Source organism: Seriola aureovittata, chromosome 6 (assembly GCF_021018895.1).
Source record: "Seriola aureovittata isolate HTS-2021-v1 ecotype China chromosome 6, ASM2101889v1, whole genome shotgun sequence".
Classification (NCBI taxonomy): domain Eukaryota; kingdom Metazoa; phylum Chordata; class Actinopteri; order Carangiformes; family Carangidae; genus Seriola; species Seriola aureovittata.
The window spans coordinates 22,451,667-22,474,493 of record NC_079369.1 but is presented as its reverse complement, the minus strand read 5'-3'; the positions used below and the strand labels follow the sequence as shown (position 1 = coordinate 22,474,493).

At 38.5% G+C, this 22,827-nt stretch overlaps 2 protein-coding genes across 3 annotated transcripts; one reads left to right on the top strand and one right to left on the bottom strand.

Annotated features, from left to right (window-relative positions):
• Nucleotides 1-1,364: 1,364 nt before the first annotated feature.
• Nucleotides 1,365-11,592, bottom strand: stxbp3 (syntaxin binding protein 3). The gene is made up of 19 exons (XM_056379403.1): nt 11,488-11,592; nt 10,149-10,198; nt 9,887-9,968; nt 9,679-9,755; nt 9,470-9,542; nt 9,227-9,327; nt 8,662-8,807; nt 8,178-8,271; nt 7,669-7,793; nt 7,437-7,535; nt 7,263-7,320; nt 7,099-7,164; nt 6,550-6,630; nt 6,139-6,274; nt 5,643-5,749; nt 5,401-5,499; nt 3,221-3,306; nt 2,445-2,593; nt 1,365-2,081 (listed from the first exon to the last, which is right to left on the bottom strand). The coding sequence occupies exons 1-19, from the start codon at nt 11,528-11,530 to the stop codon at nt 1,978-1,980; spliced, it is 1,776 nt and encodes a 591-aa protein (XP_056235378.1). The 5' UTR covers nt 11,531-11,592; the 3' UTR covers nt 1,365-1,977.
• Nucleotides 11,593-11,728: 136 nt separating this feature from the next.
• LOC130170468 (fibronectin type III domain-containing protein 7-like) lies at nt 11,729-22,009 on the top strand. 2 transcript variants are annotated; one of them, XM_056377744.1, is made up of 15 exons: nt 11,729-11,790; nt 12,154-12,206; nt 13,032-13,047; nt 13,198-13,458; nt 13,875-14,135; nt 15,240-15,500; nt 16,621-16,884; nt 17,935-18,189; nt 18,277-18,534; nt 19,073-19,327; nt 19,704-19,958; nt 20,071-20,331; nt 20,520-20,549; nt 20,719-20,756; nt 21,215-22,009. In XM_056377744.1, the coding sequence occupies exons 1-14, from the start codon at nt 11,781-11,783 to the stop codon at nt 20,748-20,750; spliced, it is 2,472 nt and encodes an 823-aa protein (XP_056233719.1). In that variant the 5' UTR covers nt 11,729-11,780; the 3' UTR covers nt 20,751-20,756; nt 21,215-22,009. The 2 variants fall into 2 exon arrangements, with proteins under 2 accessions (XP_056233719.1, XP_056233720.1); XM_056377745.1 differs by having other exon boundaries at nt 11,745-11,790; nt 12,154-12,849.
• The last annotated feature ends 818 nt before the right edge of the window (nt 22,010-22,827 follow it).

The following is a 22,827-nucleotide window of genomic DNA, read 5'->3' as shown; positions in this document are numbered from 1 at the left end:
AATGTGTATTCAAATTACTTTGTTAATAAAGTTATTGTTTTATTACTAAAAGTAGAAACAAAAATGAATTTAATGTGATTCTGATTTAAAGCTCACTGTAAAAGAGCCGCCCTGTTCTCTCGTTTAATCACATCTGATGAGCTCTGATATGTTCTCCTTCCCACAAACACGATACTCTCACAAGTATCGTGTTTGTGTGTCTGAAGAATCACAGGAAATCAGGTCATGATCTATGTCCTGCCTTCTGGCTCTGCCATAAATGCAAACAAAACATAAATTAAGTTTTATTTTGCTAATTTAACTGCCATTAAATTCTGAATTTGTCAAACTATAAACACAATAACGCCTTCTATAATTGTTTTTGACATGTCTCTGTTTCAAGCCCGGCGCACCACTAGCATTAACAGGTGATAGTTTATGATTAAATTACACTTTAAGTTTAGCTGACTTGTTCTTCTAACACTGTGAAACGCCTTCCTTAGCACATCGAGGCTGGGAGATGAGACACCTGAGATGACGTGGAGATGCTGTCTATGTGGGACAGAGTTCGATGCCATACTCAACTATTTTATTTAACTTTAAGTTAAATAAAGCCCTTAATTTATTCCTCATCTTTCTTTTGTTGCTAGAGTTACATCATAAACTGGACTAAAACATGCCTCCATTCATTTTCTATAAATCCAGCCTACAGTGTAGCATTTGTTGCATTCACTTACAGTACAAAGCCTCACCACTTAAAGATTCAACACCCCTCTCATGTTTACCCTTTTGAAAACACTCAGGAAATATGTACACTTTCCTGTATTGTGTACAGTCTTAACTATGTGATTAACATTCTCAATGCCATGTAACTAAAGTATCATACCTGCAGAAGTAGGGTAGATTTAATCTATTATATTACAAAATCTCATAATATCCTGGTTTCACCTATTGTCTCTTGAGCAGATACAAGAGCAGCTGGACGCTGGTGCTCCTGCTGATTGTCTAGTGAACATGGTTGAGGTTTTTCTGATGATGAATATTAAGTTACTACTGTAGTGATTTTTCTATGTTTCTTTTAACTACTCCACCTATCCAGATACACACGCACACATTTGTTTTATCCAACAACATATCTGAGCCCCTTGGTGTATAGTTGAATCAGGTCAAAGCAATAACAGGAATCAGGTTTTAACTCAGCCACTTTTCAGCCCATTCAAGTGCTAAACTAATTCCCTTACATTGTTTTGTTAACTTTGTTCTCACAACAGTATAGAAACAAGTTAGGCTACAGAAATTATTCTGTAACCATCTAACACAGAGTTGATATATTTAACTCCCTCCCAGTCTACAAACACATCAACATTAACTGGAACTCTTACAAATTTTGAACCACTTCATCCATTTATTAGTCAGTTGTTCAATACAGGAAAAACGTAAATAGTCTATGTTAAAAACACTCTTCAAAATTACATTAAGTGTTTATAAACAGCAGTGACTGAAAAAGTCAAAATGGTAGAGCAAGGACTCAGTGCTTACATACAGTATATACATTAGCTTTGTGCTAATTCCCTCCATCCAGTTTGTCTCTGAGCTTCTCAGGTCTTTTAACATGAAACCTCACAAGTATTTTCTTAAGGACAAAGGCAATAAAGGTGAGCAGAATTTTTACTTAAAAAGCTCTTAGTAGGATGAGGTCAATTCACTTTTAATATGATCTATATTATTTAGCTGTGTATAAACACCATAAGCAGACCACAGTCTTATGGCAAAAGCTTTTCAACATGGAAATCTGCTTAGAAGAGAATTTTTCCTCATACCTACCGTAAATGTGCATTAGATTTGAAAAGAGTATTAAAACATAAAGATGAGTATAAGGTAAATTCCCTTCAGTCTTCCATTCAGGAAGTTGAGTTGAGTGCACTGTGCTGGGTGATATGAGATGTAGGGAGACGGTAAGAGTTTGGGGGGGGGTTGTTAGTTGGAGGGCCAGATTGCTCAGGCATTGTTCCTCTCCTCTATTGTGAAAGTCTCCATGGGGCCGCTGCTTAGGGCCTTGATGTCATCCAGGAGACTCGTGGGGGTCAAAATGTGGGAAGACCCTAGAATCAAAGTATAAACAGTTAGATCCCAAATTAGAGCATAAAACCCCGACACGTTTCTGACTGGCTCCAGCAGTGGGTGTTAAAAGGCTGGACATAAAAACAGGCAGTGGCTGTTAGTTTACATTTCAGTGGGTGTTTCAGGGCAAAAGATCAAAGCCACCTTCAGTTTATTTAAATGACCACAACTCAGTAAGTCATCATATCATTTCTATTGCCAACCAGGTTCAATAAGAATTATAGAAATATTCTTTCCATTTTGACTGAGTACAAACTTACCATGAGATATAAAATGAAGTCAAAATGCTGAAAGATGCCTAGAGAAAAAGGTGATATAACCTATGATCTTGTATTAATGCTCACCTATGATGACCTCGCAGGATTTGACTGCCTGGGTGACCTCGTAGGCTGAGCGCATCTCAGAGAAGCTGATTCCTCCTATAACAAAGATGATGAGGCGTGAACCACCCCGGCGTTCATCCTGTGTGCTGGTTTTGTGCTTCTGACGGGCGCTGTGGAGCAGAGCAGATCGACGGATAGAGGATTTACGGAGACAAATTTAAAAGAAAATCTGGTGGCTACATGTTCAAATTACAGAAAGAATCAGAAAAATCAACATCCCAGCAAGAAAGACAGGGAATGAGTGATGGATAAATATTCAGAACTATCTCTAGATCCCCAAAAATTGACCCAGACACTTTCAACAATCCCACATAACACCTCAATACAAAGCTGGAGCTGGATGCAGTAGCACTAATGATCACTGGAGGGCGCTGATTCATCACCCTTTCACTGTCTGCGTTTGTCTCTAAATTCAAATTCAGTGTAAAACATGTCCCTAGGATTGTTTTGTCAACCAGTTTCTTCAGATGAAAATGAAAAGAGCTACCTATTACTTTTGAGTAATATGTGCTATAAAGAAAGGGTAAAGCAGTGTTTAAAATTGGAAAATATCATGTACTTATGCAAAACTTTGAAACCAGGAAAAAGTGTTGGCTTTCACATTATCTGAAAGGTTTGATCTTAAGTTTGTAATTGGGATCAACCTTAGAAAAAAGGCTGATCAGATCACAACTCTGGTAGAATTACATCCAGAAGCTTACTGACCCAGTTTACTGTGATCATTCACAGAAACCCACCTGACAGCCCCGGAGCCATTCCAGGCAGCGGGACACTCAGACTGGTGGGGCCACTCTTTGGTGTCCAGTTTGTTCTCCACGGCATCCTGAATAAAAAATAAAAACACATCTTTAATTTATCTGTTGTTTGTAATAGTTAATTCCCTCATAGATTTGAGCATTGATTTTGTTGGTACATTTTATGACATATCCTACTTATATTCATATGCACATAAAGCTAGAACTTCTAATTTATATAATAATATTAAAAATATTTAGTATTAAAGTATTATATTAAAGTATTTAGAAAGGCTACACTGACAGTGAGAGTTGACCTTTCATTTTAATGACATAAAACATCATCTGTGAAACTACTTCAAGCAGACCCACATCATTTACACTGAATAGAGCCGATTGGCAAAGAAAAAAACATGATTTTGGTGCCATTCTTCACTGTAGGTACAAGGTGAAGTGACCAAGTTATACTTCAACTATAGCGAAAGCACATAACTACACTACAATTTCTGCTGTTAACTACAGGATGGGTCAGGGGGTTACACAACACAGCTTAAGATAGAGAAACAATCTGCTGTCAAGCACTTCTCAGTCTCCAAGACTTTTAGTTCTCAAGTGATGAGGCTCAATGTTCTTGGTATTAAGAATTGTTCGCTAAAAAATGCAGATTTTCTTTAAAAGGAGCAGGTTGGTTTCAACTGATTTCAAGCAGATTTTATGCTCCCTTGCTTCCTTTCCTCTTGCTTCCTGTTGCAAGAGGAAACTGGTCACCACAGTTTACAGAAAACCAGGTGCTCAGGTGGTGAAGACGTCTATGAAATGGCTTTTCAGATATTAACTAGAAAGTGAAAATGAGAAAACACAAAACAACGTACGTTACAGATCAACCAGAGTTCCCACTGTTCCCACCATCTGGATGATTGCTAATCTAACCTAACAAGTTTTAAACATAAAAATCAGTGCATACAAATGGCATTAGCAAAAAAAAAAAAAAAAAAAAAAATCATACCAAAGAGCCCTAGCAACAGTTGAGCCACAGACTTAAGATTTTGCTTGTCTCGCCTCTTGTGTGTTCATTAGGCTTCATTTGTTAACAACAGTCTGTACAGTTCTGTAGAATTACGGAACTGAGATTCAGTAAATTAGTGAGTTTGGAAATAACTTAATTTTATGACCCGAGGACGGTGGAGTATCTCTGCCTCTCAGTTCCCCATTCATTTCTGAGAACTCGACTCAACAGCAGATCTCACAATAATATAGACATATTATTCCTTCCGTATCTAATGGCTTACACCTAATATAACTTACCAGATTCAAAACAAACGGCCACAAGCAAACTTAATCACAAGATAGAATGAAAAGGTAAATGAGATAATTGCATGTTCAATATGACTTTTTTCATAGTACAAACTTAAACAAGGAAGCAGGTGACTGTGACATCCTACCTCTGTTTCAAACTATAACATAATCTCACCTTATTATAAAAGCCTCCTATATGGGACCCATTTAACATACAATAAAAGCATTTGAGGATCAGTACAAAGGGAAGCTGCTGAAAGAGAAGGGTCCTCCCAAGGGATCACCACACAACTGCCTTGTGTACTCTGCCTTGTAGATGCTAAGATGTTGTCTTTTATAAATGGATAAAGCAGAACAACAAAACAACACAAACACACAGTATATGCAACATTGCCAATCAGATGACCTGAATCTGATAACCTCCTTTTGTGGTGCTTTCATAGTTCTGTTCATTATTATCTCACGAATTCCATTCAAAGGGTAGCACAGTGACCTAGATCGAGCTGCATGTATAATTTTAGACATAACTTACATTGTGTCTGATTTTTCTTTTCCTTTCCTATCATACATCCTATCTAGACCCATTTTAAATCACTGTCTCCTTGCTGCATCCAATCCTTTTATTTATGAGTTATGTCACTTAATTCATTAACGTATTCATAGTCACCAAACTTCCTGTTAACCAAAGCAAAAAAACAAAAGTGCAGATGAAAAGAGTTTTCACAGAACTGTATGTAAATTGGATAAAATAAAGGCATAAATGTGTGTGATCAAGCATGAATGATAACTGCAGATAGAATCAGTAATATGAATATATAAAAAATGAAAAATATAAATAAAAATAACAACAAATACTTTATACAGTACATTAATCTTCCCTCACTGACCTCCATCACATCTTTTATGACAGGAGTCCATCTGGAAAGGCTGTACGTCTGGTCCTGGGAACGATCCCGTCTGGTAGGTTTGCGAGAGAAGAAACTCGGCTAGAGAAAAAGTACATGGAACAATAAGCAGGACTCAGTTGGGACTGATGACAGAACAAGATGAGAACATGATGACACACAGGATAAAGAATTCGTCTACAATCAAAAGCATTAAAAATCAATCAATCCTCTTCTCCACATACCGATGTGATGATAGGCACGCCCAGTTCTTTCCAGTTCAGGATAAACTCTCGTTCATCCTCGATCTTTACATGTTGGATGAGTTTGTTCAAGTTCTCGTCTGTTGTTCCTGTTTACACACAACAAACAAACGAACCAGTGTGAAAATCTGTAATAGTTTATTAGGGCTGTATCCTCTTAGATAACTTACTGGCTGTGAGGATCTTGGTCAACATGGGAAATTCTAGGTTTTAGGTCCATTTTACAGCTGTTTTTGACAGAAATTCTCTATTACTCTAAACTGGAAAATGACAGTAGTCACCAGACGAGATGTCTTTAGGAAAAGACAGCCCCATAATGTATAACCTGGCCGACTGACTGAGTTTCATTGCCTTAGTGTTCTGGGTCTCTCTGATAGTCTGCACTCTGAGTGGCCCCTGGAAATGTATTTTCTACAGAGCAAGAGGCTACATGACAGTCTGCTAATGCACAGACAGTGATAAGTAGAGAAAGGCGTACCGCTGAGGCTGAAGATATAGAGCAGCACAGCTCTGATCTTGTCATAGGTGCTGTATGGGTGGAGCAGCACAGGCAGCAGGGTCCTCATGGGATCTTTCACCTTCACCCCATCCACGTCTGCCCCCACTGCAAGGTCCTAAAGAGTAGAAAAAACATTGTTTATCTTTTGAAACTGACCAGTAAAACTATCACACTTCTGAGTCTCTCATTTGAGGATGGTCAGAGGTCAGACTGGAAAACAATGTCCATCTCAAGGACACTTCATGAGGATAAATGCTTGCACTCGTGAGGTTTTCTACCTGTTAAATGTCGGCATCACTCACTAAACAACTGCCCACCCACTGACTTGCTCAAGCAAGGATGAGTGGTGAAAATGTTTGGCACCTGTTCCACCAAAAACAGTAGACGGACCTGTTCAGCTTTACAGAGTTTCTCCACGTTGTTTGAGAATTGTTGCATGCAGTCCTCGGCCAACTGCAGATGAACGGTTTTCTAAAATTGAAACGCAGAGAAAAGCAAAGTATACTGAAGCATGTTAAAAAAGTAAAATGTATTAAAAAAACAAGTAATCTCTATGTATCGTTACTGGAATTCAAAATAATTTTCTTCAATGATAGACAAAGATACTTATCATAGAAGCCAGAAATTATGACTATCCATTCAGTTTTGCTGCTAAAAATATGCTTAAGGCGAGCACACGTGATAACAGGCATTTGAAGCACCACACCACAATTTAATGATCACTTAGTTCTATAATTACTAGTAGGAAGCAAATAATACCAGAGTAACATTTGCACTTAAACCTATGGCATGTCAGATCCCAAATGTTGCACCCAGAAAATCCCCACTCAACCCTGGAAGTTGACTCAATTTGAACAGATAACTTTAAGGTAAGCTAATGGTTGCAAAGTCGTAGAGATAACACTCCAAAAACAATGTAACACTATTGATACTTCATACCTCTGTCAGCTGTTTACGGAATGAAGGCATCTTCTTCATCATTTGAGCCAAATTACTGATTGTGATCTAGAAAGAAAAAGAAATAAAATGTTAACTCAAGGAATTAATTTTAAGTATATACATACATACAAAGTTAAAGAGATCAAGGCAGCACAGCACTGTACCTTCCCATCTGGCTGTTTCTTGCTAGCAGATATTTCCTTTACCATCTTGGGAATTTGTCTATTATTAAAAAAAAAAAAAAAAGAAAAAGGGACAGGGACAGGGACAGGGGGTCATGGTTTGGGTGAGGAAGACAGGAATAGGACACATCGATCCTTCAGGTTTTGCACACTTACTCTGAGACCTCAGCAATGTGCTTGTGCCTCAGCTTCACCCAAAGCATGTCGTCCTCATTCAGCAGGGCCTGCTTCTCTGCGCCATCTTTAGACTTGTACCTGGCCACAAAAATAACCAGATAATTGGTTTTAACTAGAGATGTATACATTTGAAAAATAGCTTATCTGCCAAATGAGTATATTACATCTAAGTGTGAATATGGAGAAATAGAGTGAGAAAAGCTTGTATTACTTGTAGGTGTCCTCCTGGATATCAATGAGGTCATAGGCCATGGCCTGGTAGGTCAGCTCATGCAGGATGGGGCTGACGGGGTCAAATCCTCTTTCCACTATCAGCAGCTGGGCCTGGGTCTTACCCTGGTGATAGGAGGAAATATACAAATGAAAACATCAAATATAACGATGCATTTTTATAAAAAAAAAAAAAAAAAATTGTATTTATAGTTTTCACAGTTATTTTATGAAGTGAAGTTTCGTAGTTTAAGTATCGGTGTCGGCCCCAAAAATCCAACATCAGTCGGGTTCTGCAAGCAACAACTGCAAACTTTTCCTTTTCAAATTTCTAGTGAAGGGCAACAACACTTTAATCTGCTGAAGGCGAAGAAGGGAGTATTTTTTTTCCCTGATACCCTCTGATAAGCTGTCATTGGCAGAAGACACTGTATTTCGAGGTTTCCATTTACTCCCTGGTCTAAGACCTTGTTTTTTCCATCAACATTCCTTGTTCAGCAGGTGTCTCACCTTTTTCTTGCCACTGTCATCCAGCTCATAGTGTACAGCCAGCTTGTTGTCCACCAGCTCTGCCAGGGTCTTGGCGTTCTCCATATTGTTGTCCCTAGTTATGATATAAATTGCTTTCCATGAGTCATCACAGTCATATTATGTATATTAATATGAATGGTAACAGGGAAAAAAACACTAAAACTACATGTCATCTCTAGGGTAACTAAACCAGCCACAGTGCACTTCAAACAATATCATTTCTCCCCCTTGTCTGTGACTCTTTTCCACCTTTGGCTGAGCAGGACAGGTATGAACACATTTGATTCCTTATGTGGTCGGACAATACATCACACTAACTAGTTCTTTTCTAGTATAACCCAGCTCTAAACAGTTGAGTAACACATTATATGGTCTCAGCTCTAGCTTTTCTCGTAAAAGGTCTCTCTGTGCTCGAGGGTTGAGGTGTGTTGTACGATGAGAAACTAAATCTTCTCTGGCTTACTTCTTGTATCTGACCCCTGGGTACTCATCCAACGTGGCACAGAGCGTGACGAGCTGGTCTGCGAGTGTCTCCAGTGTCTTCTTCTTGTCCTGACTCTTTGGACTGTAGATACTCTTGAAAGCCCTCGGATTATCACACGTGAACACCTGAAAAGGATTCAACACACCAATGTATAAAAAAACGAGTGTTTAAGTGAACATGTAATCAAATAACAAAGAATCGAACGGATATTTTTAGTCTATAATAATGTTCTGGCTCCAGAACTAAATACTAACATAAATAAATAAGAGCTTTAATTTCCTTTATAAGAGAATCTTCAAAATACAGAGAACAGCTAGTTACTAAGGTAATTCCAAAATTGTAACATCATTACATCACTGCAACACCCATTAAAGATTCACTGAGAATATTGCAAATCTGTTTCTCCTAGCAGCAACATGCCCTAAAACAAACTAACACAATGGAACTTTCCCTCAGTTACCAAGTGACCACAGAATCTGCATTAAAAGAGGAAATGGAGCATTACAAAAGAAGCTAAAAGAGCACACACACTGCAGCCACTCACTTGTGCCTCTTGTGGCATGAAGGACATGTTGATTTCCTTACAGACTCGTATGTACTTTGCACAGTGCAGCTTCATATTGTTGAACAGGTCGTCGGGACAGTCTGTGGGACCGAAATGTGTTTAGTTTGCATATAAACTGCCAAACAAATAAAACAAACATTTTGATCATGTTAGTTGAAAGGTCTTTTTGTCAGTTATTTTGCAACTATGGTTTATATGAGTGGTTAGTTTTTTGTTACTTACAGTCAGTGAAATAAACATATGCTGCTTTATACTTGGGTTTGTGCTTGAAATCCGCAATGAAGGCTTCCACACACTATAAAATGAAATGTAATTTTTAGAAATTACAAAAAGAAAACGGTTTGACAGAAAAACTTTGAAATGAAACTGAAAAAAAACCTCCATCAGAATGAAAAGTGCAATATGACCATCACAGGGTTATAATGGCAAACCTTAGTGGTTGGCGACATGAAGTAGATGGCCTTCATTTCCAGGACAGGCTCCCTGCTTTTGAAGAGGTCCTCCACAACTAGAGATTTAAAACAAGATATTTGTTTTAACAGAGCAGCTACAGACATTAACATAAGGTCTTCAGTTATTCAGTCTATCACCAGTACAATGTAAAAATAGGTGTTTCACTGTTATGGCAACATGACCTACTTGTTATTTTCTCTGACATCAGATCGGACATTTTGCAGCATGATGAGAGGAGCTTGGTGGTAAAAGGATCCAGAATCAATATCTGTGAAGAAGAGGAAGCAGTAGCAGTCAGTCAAATCATGTATCACACTGTAATACGCTGCTGGGCTATGGAGCCGCACATTAAAAAAAGCAACACTGCCGAATTGATAAATTACAGTTCTGTTTTGAGTCACAGTAATGTGGTGGTTGTCCATTCACTCTGCATTGACGGTTGTCCTACCTTCCATACTTCAGATTTTCTGCAGTCTGTAATAATTGTGTCTTTTATTCCTGTAAGAGACAAAAAACATGACTCATGAAAAACAAAGCTATTTATACTTACCAGTCAGTGTCAGGTAACCCTTCGTGTGGCATATTTTGCTTCAAAGATTGTAGTAGCTAGATGTAATTTTGCCTAATAGCCCAACAGCTGAGTGTAATGTTATTTTTTCCCTTAGGTAAACCTCAAGCCCAGTTCTTAACCCCAACTAGTCATCTCTGTGGCACCTTAACCATAACTTTACTAATCGCTGGATTAACCTCCATTACCCTATTATACATGGTACTTTTATTATTTCCCCTGACACCCAGAAGTTAGCTAGTTGATTGACGGAAAATTAATTGTCAATGAGTCTGATAATTCATTAATTGTTCCAAAGTTTTCTATTATATTAAATTCAATTTGTTTGTATTTGTAACTGTTGCTTCTTATTTGTGACATTTTAGAGGTGATTTTAAGATTTTACTGATCACTTCTAGAGCACTATGGCCTGGCTACTGGTTAAGTTGCTGAATTGAAGCAGCCCTACGAGAACTTAATATCATCATCATTATTATTATTATATACACTAAACAATCAATTATCAATTATTAAAGAAAGTAACTGTCAGACAGGTTGCAGCCTTAAATTTCTTCTATAATTGAATAAACTACTTGACAGACAAAAAAATACATGCAATTTGATCAAACATACCTTCACAACAAATTAATTCAATATAAACGCAAGTAAATTAGGTCTTAAAGTAGATTTTGACAAACACTCATTCTACATGACAAGTGCATAGTGATAGTTGATATTCGACTTTCTTTCCTCGCCCGGTTGATAATCTATCCTTGCCTTGCCCCAGCCAGGCAATAAGGACAACGGCACGGGAAACACAAACATTATTCGGGAGGAAACAGACATTGATATGTGTTGTGTTAACTGCAGCCTGCAGATGCGAGGCGCGGCTCCTGTCGATAGAAAGAGACCTCACTCCGACTAAAAATGGACTACAAGTGTCAAGGCCGGTAAAGTTATGATAGAACAACAGCTCGGAGCGTCAACCCCAGTGTATCCTGTTGTTTACACCCCGTCGATTCTTCCCGTCAAACCACACTTGTAAACTTCCGTTGTCAAAAAAATAACAACTACAGAATGAAATGTAACGTTCACTGTCACTCCAAGATGCAAAGTCACTGTGGAAGAAACTGTTGATAAAAACAGCACGTAGTTACTTGTTAAGCCTTTAACTTATGAAAAAGAAGTGGTACGGTGTTTCACATGTACAATAAACACTCTCTCACTGAGTTGAACTTACTTTTCCAAACTATCCTTTTCAGCCCGTGTTCTGAACCCGCCATCTTTTTTTTTCTTCCGTGCCTCTTCCTGTCCCGTGTCCTCGGACTCTGACGTCAACTGCGTCAACAAGTGTGCGTCGGAGCGCTGTTGTAGTTTTTTTTTTTTTTTTTTTTTTGCAAAAGATTTATTAACAACATGGATCTATCTATCTATCTATCTATCTATCTATCTATCTATCTATCTATCTATCTATCTATCTATCTATCTATCTATCTATCTATCTATAAATTAATACGGCCATTTTCGCCAGTGATGACCTGTGGTAAGTTAAAGCTATGAGACAAGTCAAAGATTTTACTTCAAACAAGTAAGAAATTATGAGTTGTATACTAATATGAGGAGAAAAAAACGACAAATTTCTGAGATAATTAAGTAAATCAAAAGTATGAAATAATAAGATTTTGACTTACATAAAAAATAATGTAATACTTATTCATAGTCTTGAGATATTAAGTCACTTATAGGTTTTGACTTTCTATCTCATATCCAGTCTTAGAACTTTTAGTATTTATAATTGTTTCCTCTGGATGATTTATGTGATTTATACTTTACATTTGACTGATTCTTTTATGTAGGCTATTATATGAGATATTCTTGTAAAATGTTGTTTTATGTATTTTTCCAGGCCCCTACATGGAGTATCACACAATGATATCCAGCTCTGTTCTGATTGGTCCAGTGAGTAGATTAACTGCAAATAACAACCACCTATTTGATGACTTTTGCCTTCAGTTTTTCTTTTTGTTCTTTTATTTATTTTTTTGATCTGGCAACCTGTAAAAGTTTTTTTGATGTGTGCTCCCTACAGCCTGTTTGTCTTTAGTGGTTGGTAACATCTGGAATAAAAGGGCTTCTAAAATTTAAAAAACTAATTACGAATTTAGAAAATGTGTTCATTATGTTCAATGTGAGTGCTCTGAGGCCTCTAGGTAGGGGAAGTCCAGTCCCTTTGCCAAACCCCTGTATTTTTTTGGCACCTTGACTACATCCTTGAATATGGAATATCATGCCTATAGCTACAAAGGTGTTTCCTTCTCGTGCTATTCAACTTGCACCTGCCCCAAGTTATATCTCTCTGCTTCAGCAGGATTGGACATTTGCTCCCAGTGGGAGGGGCCAGATGCAGGTATTTCAAGTAAAACAGATACCACATATGTTTTAGAAAAGGTAAAACAGTTAAGAGTGAAGCATTAAAAAAAAAAATCTAACAGAGGCTGCACACTGTGAGAAACAGTGAGAGGAGTGTTTCCAGGTACAGACGTGAAGAATGGGCACAATGAAGTGGCTGGTGATTTTTGTCTTGCTGGGCATATGCTCACAGGTACAGTAATGAAATTTAATTTATTATAATAGACAGTTTATTTCAAATTCTGGTTGTGAAAAGGGAAGAGCACAATGCAATGGAAAAATAACATTCAAAGTGTTTAACTAGGCAGTAGTAACTTGGATTTGATATAATTACATAAACTATTGTTAATAATATTTTCTCATCTATATTTACAGGCTGCAACTGAATCGGGTACTGTATATTATCTTTTAATATATATTCCACGGTAGATGTTTTATCACTGTCATCTATGAGAATGAACAGGCACAAACTCTTGATTATGTCATGTCTTAGGGTGATAAGTGCTATAATGATCTCCTTTTCTTTCATCTGTGTCATCAGCTATCCAAGTATCCGTGTTCTCAGCATCATCCAAGACAATGATTCTCAGATGGACCAGGTACTCTGGAGCCAGCTCATACAAGATCTCCGTTGCCCCCAAAAGCTCACCAAGCAACCCCATCGCTTTTGCCCAGTTTGGTCCGAACACAGTGATGGGCTCTGTCAACTCTCTGTCCCCAAACATCAATTATGTCTTCACAGTCAAAGCTCTGGACAACTCCCAAGGAACACTGAGCGCTGCCAATGTTGAGTCATCTACAGGTGAGGTCTAAACCTGCACCCAATGACAGAATATTCTTCTTAGTGCTTCATTGATCATTCATTTTCCATTTCAAAACAAGCTATTTTTAGTTTATATTTTGGCGTTTTTGTGTGTTTCACTTTGTTTTAAAATACTTTATAAATGTGTACAGTAGTTACAGTTGGGTAAAAAAGATAATAGTGGTCTTCAGTTATGATAAAAAATATTTTAATATGATACATTTTGTAGTTACATTTGGTGTAACTACATGAGAAGAAATAAAGAGAGGAAATAAAATGTTCCCCATATTTAACTCCTAAAATCAGTCAACATGGGAGATCATGTGGAGGCCATCCCTTGCGTCCCCCTACCAAAAATCTTACAATAAGTGTCCCCTTGTTGGATACCATTACTAATCTGAACTGACTATTTTTAGCCCCTGAGACCATGGAGCCCATCCAGACAGTGAAACCGAAGGACAGCAGGACCTTGATGGCGGACTTCACCTTGAAGTCCGGGGCGACTCACTACATCATACGCATCCAGAACTCCAATGGCTTCTACAGAGAAGATACAGTTTCTTCCTCCCCCACTGAGATTCAGTCCCTCACACCGTACACTGAGTACACGCTCAGCATCATGGCTGTGAACAGCGGAGGCCGCAGCCAGCCGTCTCTTCCTGTGACTGCAATGACAGGTACTGGTGTTTCTCATATTATCTTTATTTGTGTGTGAGATTATCACAGAGTAAACGGGAAAAATAACGGCATAGGGTTGGATTATGCGTAGAAATGAGTCACATATTCACCAAGAGACACAGAGCACTTTTGTCATCACTCATCATGTCCTGCAGAAGTCACTTGATCTGCTTCATTGTCCCACAGCAGAACCATTATATACAACACTGTGAGAGAATGTATACATGCATCATATTCAGTAAAATGTGTGTAAACCCAGGTTTGTCTTACCCAAGGAATGCATCAGCATCCCCCTGGGCCTATACCTGACCCTTCTATGTCAAACACACAAAGAGTTGACCTCATCACGAGTACATAGCTGTCACCTCTCACCTCCCCTTCTACCTCGGGGGGAAAATCTGATCCTCATGAGCTAAAAAAACATGCAACGAGCATTATGGATCTTTGGATTTCATCATATAGGACAAACACCACTTAATATCTCAAACTCATCTCCTTTGTCCCTCAGTGGTGGAATGAGTACTTAATCTCTCTCTTTCACTCTGTCTAGAAAATAAATGAAAAAAAGATAAGTCGAGATAAGACTTAAATAATGTGTAATTCATATTACAGCAGAGCAAGAAACAGAAGAGAAGTACAAAGAGGTAGGAAACAGATAAAGAACAATTATCTCAATGGTTTGACATTTGCTATACACATACAGTATGTAATGTGTTTGCTAAGTGAATAATTTTATACTTAATATGTTAGATTCAATTTTACTATATTAAACTGTATATTCTCTTAAAGTTGGTGTCAAAAGTGCAAAAAAATTGCAAAGTCTTTTGTTGTATCTGCGATTTTACTGAGTTTTTCTCCAGTACTTTTTGTGGCACAAACACTTTTAGCTCTGAATGCTCTACCACTATCTACTAAAGTGACATTGTGTCTGTTTGTTTGTGTCCAAGAAAGACAAATAGTCTTGGATGGAACTTGTAGGGATATAAACTACAGCCCAGTGGAGTTATTTGTCATCTACACACCATTGCAACAAGACTAGCGCAGTCTTGATCCATCAGAGCATCTCACATGTAAAACATGTCAAACTTTCCTCTCTTCCACAGTGTTGCCTCCTCCTCAGCTCTCCACCTCCTCTCCCACCAACGACAGCATCGTTGTGTCATGGCCCCCCATTGCTCACGCTGTCCAGTACACCCTGTCCGTATACAAGTTTGGTTCAAACACCAACATGAAGCACAACACCTCCAACACCAATCTGACCATCTCTGGCCTGGATGCTGGCTCACTCTACATGATCAAGGGATTGGCCTGGGACCCTGAGGGCCGACAGGGAGAGGGCAGTTTGCACATCAACCAGACAACACGTAAGGACGCACTTGTTGTCACAGCGTGTGTTTTCAAAGTGCCACATAGTAATTAGCAACAGCCACTAACACCTATTATTAGTCGATAATCCTGTTATAATAACGAGAGATATTATATATGAAGAGATATACAAACAAATAATTAGGCTCATAGTTCTGCTGCCATGTAAGATAAAGCTCTCACCTGTGTGATATTTTGGATTGATACGTATCAGGTGACCTATAAAAACTGTTTGGCTGTGGCTGTACCCATTGAAAGCAGCTAAACTGTGTCATCCAGTAGGTGTTTGTCATGAGGCATCCCATCACCAACTAAAAGTAAAAAGAGATACGTTTTCTGAATAGAATTAATTTATACGTTGCCCCATTTTAGCAAAGAAAGTAGCATATTAGCTTTGATGCCCAGACTGTAAGAGTTTAAAGCCTTTACTCATTACTAATGGAGAAATACCACAACGGAAAAATACTTCATTGTGAGGAAAAGTTAAAAAGTTTAACTTTTTGTGTCAAATTAGAAAATGTCCAACTTTGGCGCCTCCCAGTGATAATATCGAAACAGACACATCGGATCATTAAGCATTACTTGGCTGATAGCAACACATAGATTGGATGAAGACACACACCATCAGAGGAAAGATGGAGCAATTATATATAAATTCTACACATAGAGGCTTGGGAATAAAGCAATAAAATGTAACTAAGAATGAATAAATTAAATAATTGGTGTTTTACATGTAAACAGAGTTTAAATGTTGCTATAGTGTGTCTGTGTGTTGGGTAGGGTACATCATATTTTATCAACTAATTGTCTACATTTTAATCTTAATCTAAAAAAGTAACTTGTAATACAGCCATTTGATAAATAAGTGACATTAAGGGCACAATTTCCCTCAGAAATGCAGTGGAGAAAAACATATTAAGACTTAAAGTAAACATCAAATTGGTATTCAAATAGTACACTTTAGTAACACAGTGTCTAGATTCACAGTACTATCAGGTATATGTTTGTATGTACATATATTTTTGACTGTTTCATTGGTGTTTTTGTGTGTTCCTATGTGTACTTTATGTGTGTTTGATGCATCACTGGCTGTGTCTTTATGATTTTTTCTTTCAACAGGACCTCCAACACCGTCTTCTGTCAACGTCTCTGTGGTGATGAGTAACGATGTGGCCGAACTCTCTGTGTCCTGGGAACTCGAAGCGGAGGTCTTTGGATCCATCGAGTATTTTGTAATGAGTGACCAGAACCTCACCTGCAACTCCACGTCCAGCTCCTGCACCCTGTCTCCGGTGGCCTGTGGAGAGGTACACGTTATCCAGGTCACCGCCTCAAACCAGGCCGGGCCCAGCTTCCCGTCCAGCCCCAAGGTCTTCATCACCTGTGAGTAGTAGAGCTAATATTGTCTGTTTTATTGTTTTTACCTGTTATTGGTTTATTTTGACTTTCATACTACACAGATATAAGTTGGATCAAATATTGGGAGATTTAATTTATAGATTTTATAGGCTTAGGTTAGGTTTTAGAAGTTTTTTACAGCAATATGATCATATACATTGACTTGTCAGGTATTTAATTCACTGTATTAATCAGGAACATTCACATCTAGTTATTCTATCTATTAGTTAACAGACATTTTTTATATCACACTCAATATTACTAAATAAATTTCCACCAAACAACCAAAGATTTTATCCATATGTCTCACGCCTGCTACCGCAAATCAGATTTAGCATTTAATTGTTAAAGTAATAGCTATACAACAAGTTGTAGGCAAAAATATGTAATGTGTTAGAGAGTTTAATTTCAGTCCACACAGAGTTAGAGCCGCCCCATGGAGTTATTTTTTACCACTAGTTTTGCTGTGGAGCTGTGTTTTGACTTTTTTGCAAACTGGTTTAATTAAGCACAAGTGCAGATCAAGAATTTGTCAAGAATTAAATCCCTGTCACATAAGCAGACAAATGGATTTGAACTGCATGGACAGATAAGATGTGAGCTGCACACAGTACATATTTGAGATTTACTTATGAGACAGCCATTAGTTTATTTTACCACCATATTCTCCTAAAACATAAAAGAGAGAAGAGGTCAAAAGTGCTACAGGGCTTCATCAGATAAAATTACCTACCACTACTTTCTGGTACTTTTTTCATCAGTTCTTTTTATCATATGCAACAAGAGTTATTATCACACTTCATATGATAAAGTGTGAATTTTCATGAAAATTTAAATCATTAGTTTCTGATTACTGGAGAAAAATTATTGAGTAAACATGTTCATCAAAACATGTTGTATCTTAAAGAGACAAAAACAGACTACAATACCACATCTGCGATAGTTATGGATCCAATATGACACGGCATTAGACAACTTTGAAAGCACTGTCTCAATGTAATTGTGACTAAACTCCGTGTGACCCTGTGCTGTCAGTCCCCTGCCCTCCAGAGTCTCTGGATCTTGTGGAGTCGACAGAAGGAAACTGCACGCTGACGTGGGACACGGTGCCTCACGCTGACAGCTACGTGGCCTTCATCAAGAGAAGCGATGGTGGTGAAGAGACCTGTAACACCACCAGCAACAACTGTACCTACCACTGCCAGTGTGGCTACACATACCTGATGTCTGTGCTCGCGTTCAACCAGGCCGGAGCCAGTCCTCCAGGAAAGACTCTCAACTATACCACCTGTAAGTGGCAGCAGAGATTACATGTTTATCATCATCATACATGTTTATCGTCGTGTGCTTACCTGTGCGTCACCTGTGTCTTTTCAGTGCCCTGTTGTCCCGAGGGTGTATCCGTCTCCCTGGTGAGCGCTGACACTCTGGAGATCATGTGGACAGCTTCGCGGGGGGCAGAGCTCTACCAGACTCGGGCTGCGGACAGTTCAGAGGTCATCCTGTGTAACGACACGGCCCCGGTGTGCGCCCTCTCTGACCTCAGCTGTGACAGTGCCTACAGCGTGGTGGTGACGCCCTGCAATGAAATCAGTGGATGCAACCTTGCATGCAAAGCTCACACCAAAGACACAGGTTGAAAACTCCTGTTCATATATACATTATATATATATCCCGTTTCACTTTGCACTTTGGTTCTGTTTATCTGTCTTGTACAGTCGCACTGTGGCCAACTTTGTATCCTAGATTTCACATAAAAATGATTTAAAAACACAATTAAAACTTCACATTAACTTCAATATGGTGTAGCCTACAATACACATACTTGACAATATTAATGAGCTTACCCACTTTTGCTTCACGTTTCATCTTGATTAAAGCTAAACATATTTACTTTGGTAGAAGAATTTTTATCAGTGAGTTTATAATGAATTTGATATTAAAAAAAGCATGTATAATAAAAGCTTGTATATTTTGTTTTAATGACTATATGGTTGATGTACTGCCTCTTTAAATTACCACAAATTGATAGTTTTGAATAACTGTAATTGCTTTGGATGATTATTTATCTAATGGAAATGCACTAAACATTTAGGACCCTCAAAAGGTATGGACATGCTCAGTGAACTCAGTCAGCTTTTAATTAATTATTGCTCTCCTTCATCCCCATCAGCTCCCTGCATGCCAATGAATCTGATGCTGAACCCGAAGAACTCCTCCTGCGTCAGTGTGAGCTGGGCAGCGAACAACAGGGCAGCTACTTACACAGCGAGCGCGATGGGAGATGACGGCAAACACACCTGCACCACCACTGGAAACAGCTGCGACATCGCTGACCTTCCCTGTGGCTCCACCTATGAAGTCAGCGTCACAGCGAGCAGCGCCGCTGGCCAGAGTTTACCCAGCTACTCTGACTCTCTGGAGACAGGTGAGTCACCCAAGGTTTGGACTGAGGAAAAACCAATATAAAAGTGTACCAATGATTAGAACAATAACAATAAAAAAATTTTTTAACAGACATTTCAAACAAAATGTATTTTAACCTCCTCTCACCGCATTGCCATTATCTTAGACACTTCAGACCAGCTTTGCATTCCTCTGGGCCTCCTCCCTTGTAAAGTCATGCAACATGGCCACTGCAAATCTGACTTGTATTTTCCCACTAACTTCATCCATTCTAGGGACCATAAATAGATTTGAAGCTTTAATTTAGACTTAATTTAAAAAAAGATTTTGTTGGTGGGGTTGAAATAAATGTTATTATTAGATAAACTGAGGTACACATATATCATCCTCTTTTTCAGAACCCTGTTGCCCGGTGAATCTAACAGTGGCTCAGGTGACTCAGGCAATGACCAACGTCTCGTGGTCTCACGCCAAAGGGGCGCATTCGTTCATCACTTCTCTGACATCGCCGCGTGGTCACGCACGCTGCCACACCCAGGACTCCCACTGCCTCATGGGATGCATCACCTGTGGGACAAACTACACCGTCACCATGGAGGCGTTCAGCCACAGCGGGCGCAGGGCCAACTGCACTTATCAGGGCTTCTCGTCCAGTGAGTGAGGATGTATTTGCACCCACAAAAATTGTTTTTTTTGAGTAGTTAACGTCCACATAGAATAAAACAATGCAGCACGTCACTTGATTACTGTCTCTCTATCTCGTAGGTGCCTGCTGTCCCTCGGGTGTCAGGCTCTACAGGATGGCTGGTAACTCTCTGCGGGTGTACTGGCGCAGCGCTGGCAGCAGCCACGGCTACATCACAGAGATGATGAGCGGCAGCAACAACTTCACCTGCACTGCGTCTCCCGGGGAAAACAGCTGTGATGTTAGCAACATCCAGTGTGGGGACATCTATCACGTGGTGGTGGCTCCGCTCACACCAGAGGGCAGAAAAGTCCAGTTCTGCCCTCAGAGACTGTACTCAGGTATGACAGTAATGTCTGGTGATGAAGAATATTTTGACAGCAGATATTCCTTGATGTTTTATGATACAAATGTGCAGTATTAACACACAGTTGGTAGTAAAGAGAAATAATGCAGCTGAAACATTGTGAACATGGATGACAACATTTTGAGCAAGTTTGACTTGTTGTTGTTCTTCTTCTTCTTGTAGTCACATGCTCAGACAGCAACATTGGCTCAGGTGAGTATGTTACCATGTTGAATTTAAACCTGTATGTAGATTTATTATTGTATTATAAATTAACAATCTCCCATATTTTATGAATAAGAATAGAATATTGTGCAAAACCTTTTAGAAGAGGGGATGCCACAGATCGATGATTTTTCTAATATCACTTCAATCTGTTCAGTCATTTACAGAGGGAAGAGAAGCGTGGACTAGCATAAGGTAAGTGCATTTATTGCACCTGAAGAGTAATGGATGGAAACTGATGCAGTAGAGAGAACGTTTTGTGAAGTCAGAGAAATTACATTTCCTTATGCAGGACTTTTTTCTTGTCATCTTGAAAAAACAAACAATAAACTCAAAATATATTTGTGACAATCAGGAAAGCTCAAAGATGAAGATGAACAAATATTAAGAACAAAAGTTTGTTGCACAACATTAATATATAAAGACATTTAGTGAATTAAAAAAAGGCACATATGTTTGTCATAATGAAACCATCTTTTTTCATGGTTTAAAATAACTGTGGGGTAAGTGTAGTCATTTTAATACAACACCCAGTAGCTGTAGACTGATGTCCCCCTCTGTTGACTACAATGAAACAACACGTACAATTTACACCTACTCATGTAAAAATCCAGCAAACTTGATGTAAGTATCTGTATCTGTTGTCTTCACAGCCTCTTCTCCACAGAGACAACAAGCACTTCCAGCCCCCCCACTCCCACTCCCACCCCCACCCCCTGGTCATCCCTGGTCAAGTGGATGAAGCCCATCTGATAAATAAAGAGAACAACAACTGTTAACCAAGAATAAACATGCCTGTCTGTCGGCCATGATATAAAATGATGATGAAATAAATGTTTGAGATATTGTAAACCTGCTTTTAAATGATGTTCATGCAAAGTATCATGGCCAAGAAAAAACATTATTGTGCCCCAACAGACATGATCAAGTACTTAAATGTGAGAAAGCCATGGACAAGTGAATAACAGGAGTTACTTTTGTTTGCAGTAAATTATGGTATGGAAATGGTGAAAGTGATGAAAGCTGAAAACCTAAATTTACATGCTTTAACGATAAAGTTGTAACAGTCTAATTTTGAGTAATTGCAAATTGCTATTGGGTTAAAAAAACTACAAATAAATTCTGTAATTGATTGATTGATTCTCTAATTGGCAAAAATCTATCAGAAAAACGGTAACAGCCTGCCCCAACAGACATTTTACATTATTCATGAAAACTTCATTTTAAGAAGCATTCATTTGAGAAATGACCAAATTAAAATACATTTCATAGCTCCAGCCCTAAGTAGGAAGCCTCCCGATTATAAGTGGCAGACACTGATCTGTGCCTCCAGCTTCTTCATTGTGCTGCTGCTTGTTCTCTGGATGAATTAAACATTTTGGAATATGTGTCACTGCGATTGTGTAAACCTGATGCATATTTCTGCTAATAAAGAATTCCCAGCATTATTTATGGTTTGTTTTGTGGTTTGTTTTTAACATAGGCATAGGCATAGGCACTGATAGTTTAAGTCACAGTCATTTCATTCTTCATCATAGATCAGTATTTTATTTATTTTTTTTATTTTTTATTTTTTAAAAGAAAAGGGTTTACAAAGGAGAGCCCATGTTGTGCAATATGATGACCAGTCCTCACTGTAATTCAGCCTTTCATAACTCTATGTCTGCTCAGACATCAGACACCACAATGGGATGGCATGTCCCACTATTGCCTGACATAAGCCTACTCATGGTTATGTGAGGAAACAACCAATCAAAGGTTTGAATTTATGACCTGAAACGATCCACAATAAAATCAACAAAACTGTCACAACAAAACCAAATAAACTATTGGGATATTAACAACATCCAAAATCTCCAAACCTGTGCTTAAACCTTATAGTAATACTCACTGAGGGAATCCATATGATATAATGCACACACTGCAAAAGTATGAAGCAAAGGTATTAAATAGTAGTGGGGTGTCAGTAATGCACATTGATAGGGGGGGAAACCTCACAGTTTTCAGTGTTGCTGAAGAGATGGATTCACGATGTGCATCTTTTAGAGGGAATATATAGGTTAAATGTCAGAGGTCTAAGAATGAAGCCTTGAGGGAAGACATGTTTAATGTTCATACAATCAAAGAAACCAGATGAGAAAGTTATTACAACTGTACATTACTGTTATTTCTGATGTATTGAAAATGCTAGATAGATGTTGTTTCCAACTCCTCTTGCCATTTCTTATTGAGGACCACTGCTGTCAAGAAATGTCTTGAAAATTGT

Bases quoted from the DNA above. Each gene is read 5' to 3' on its own strand.
- stxbp3 (XM_056379403.1), bottom strand. From the start codon at position 11,530: ATGGCGGGTTCAGAACACGGGCTGAAAAGGATAGTTTGGAAAA. The intron at 9,756-9,886 runs GTAGGTCATGTT...TTAAATCTCTAG, and splicing joins GATGTCAGAGAAAATAACAA to TTGTGGAGGACCTCTTCAAA. The intron at 3,307-5,400 runs GTCAGTGAGGGA...TTTTTTATTCAG, and splicing joins TCATAAAAGATGTGATGGAG to GATGCCGTGGAGAACAAACT.
- LOC130170468 (XM_056377744.1), top strand. The intron at 19,328-19,703 runs GTGAGTCACCCA...CCTCTTTTTCAG, and splicing joins CTCTGACTCTCTGGAGACAG to AACCCTGTTGCCCGGTGAAT. The intron at 20,332-20,519 runs GTATGACAGTAA...TTCTTCTTGTAG, and splicing joins CCCTCAGAGACTGTACTCAG to TCACATGCTCAGACAGCAAC.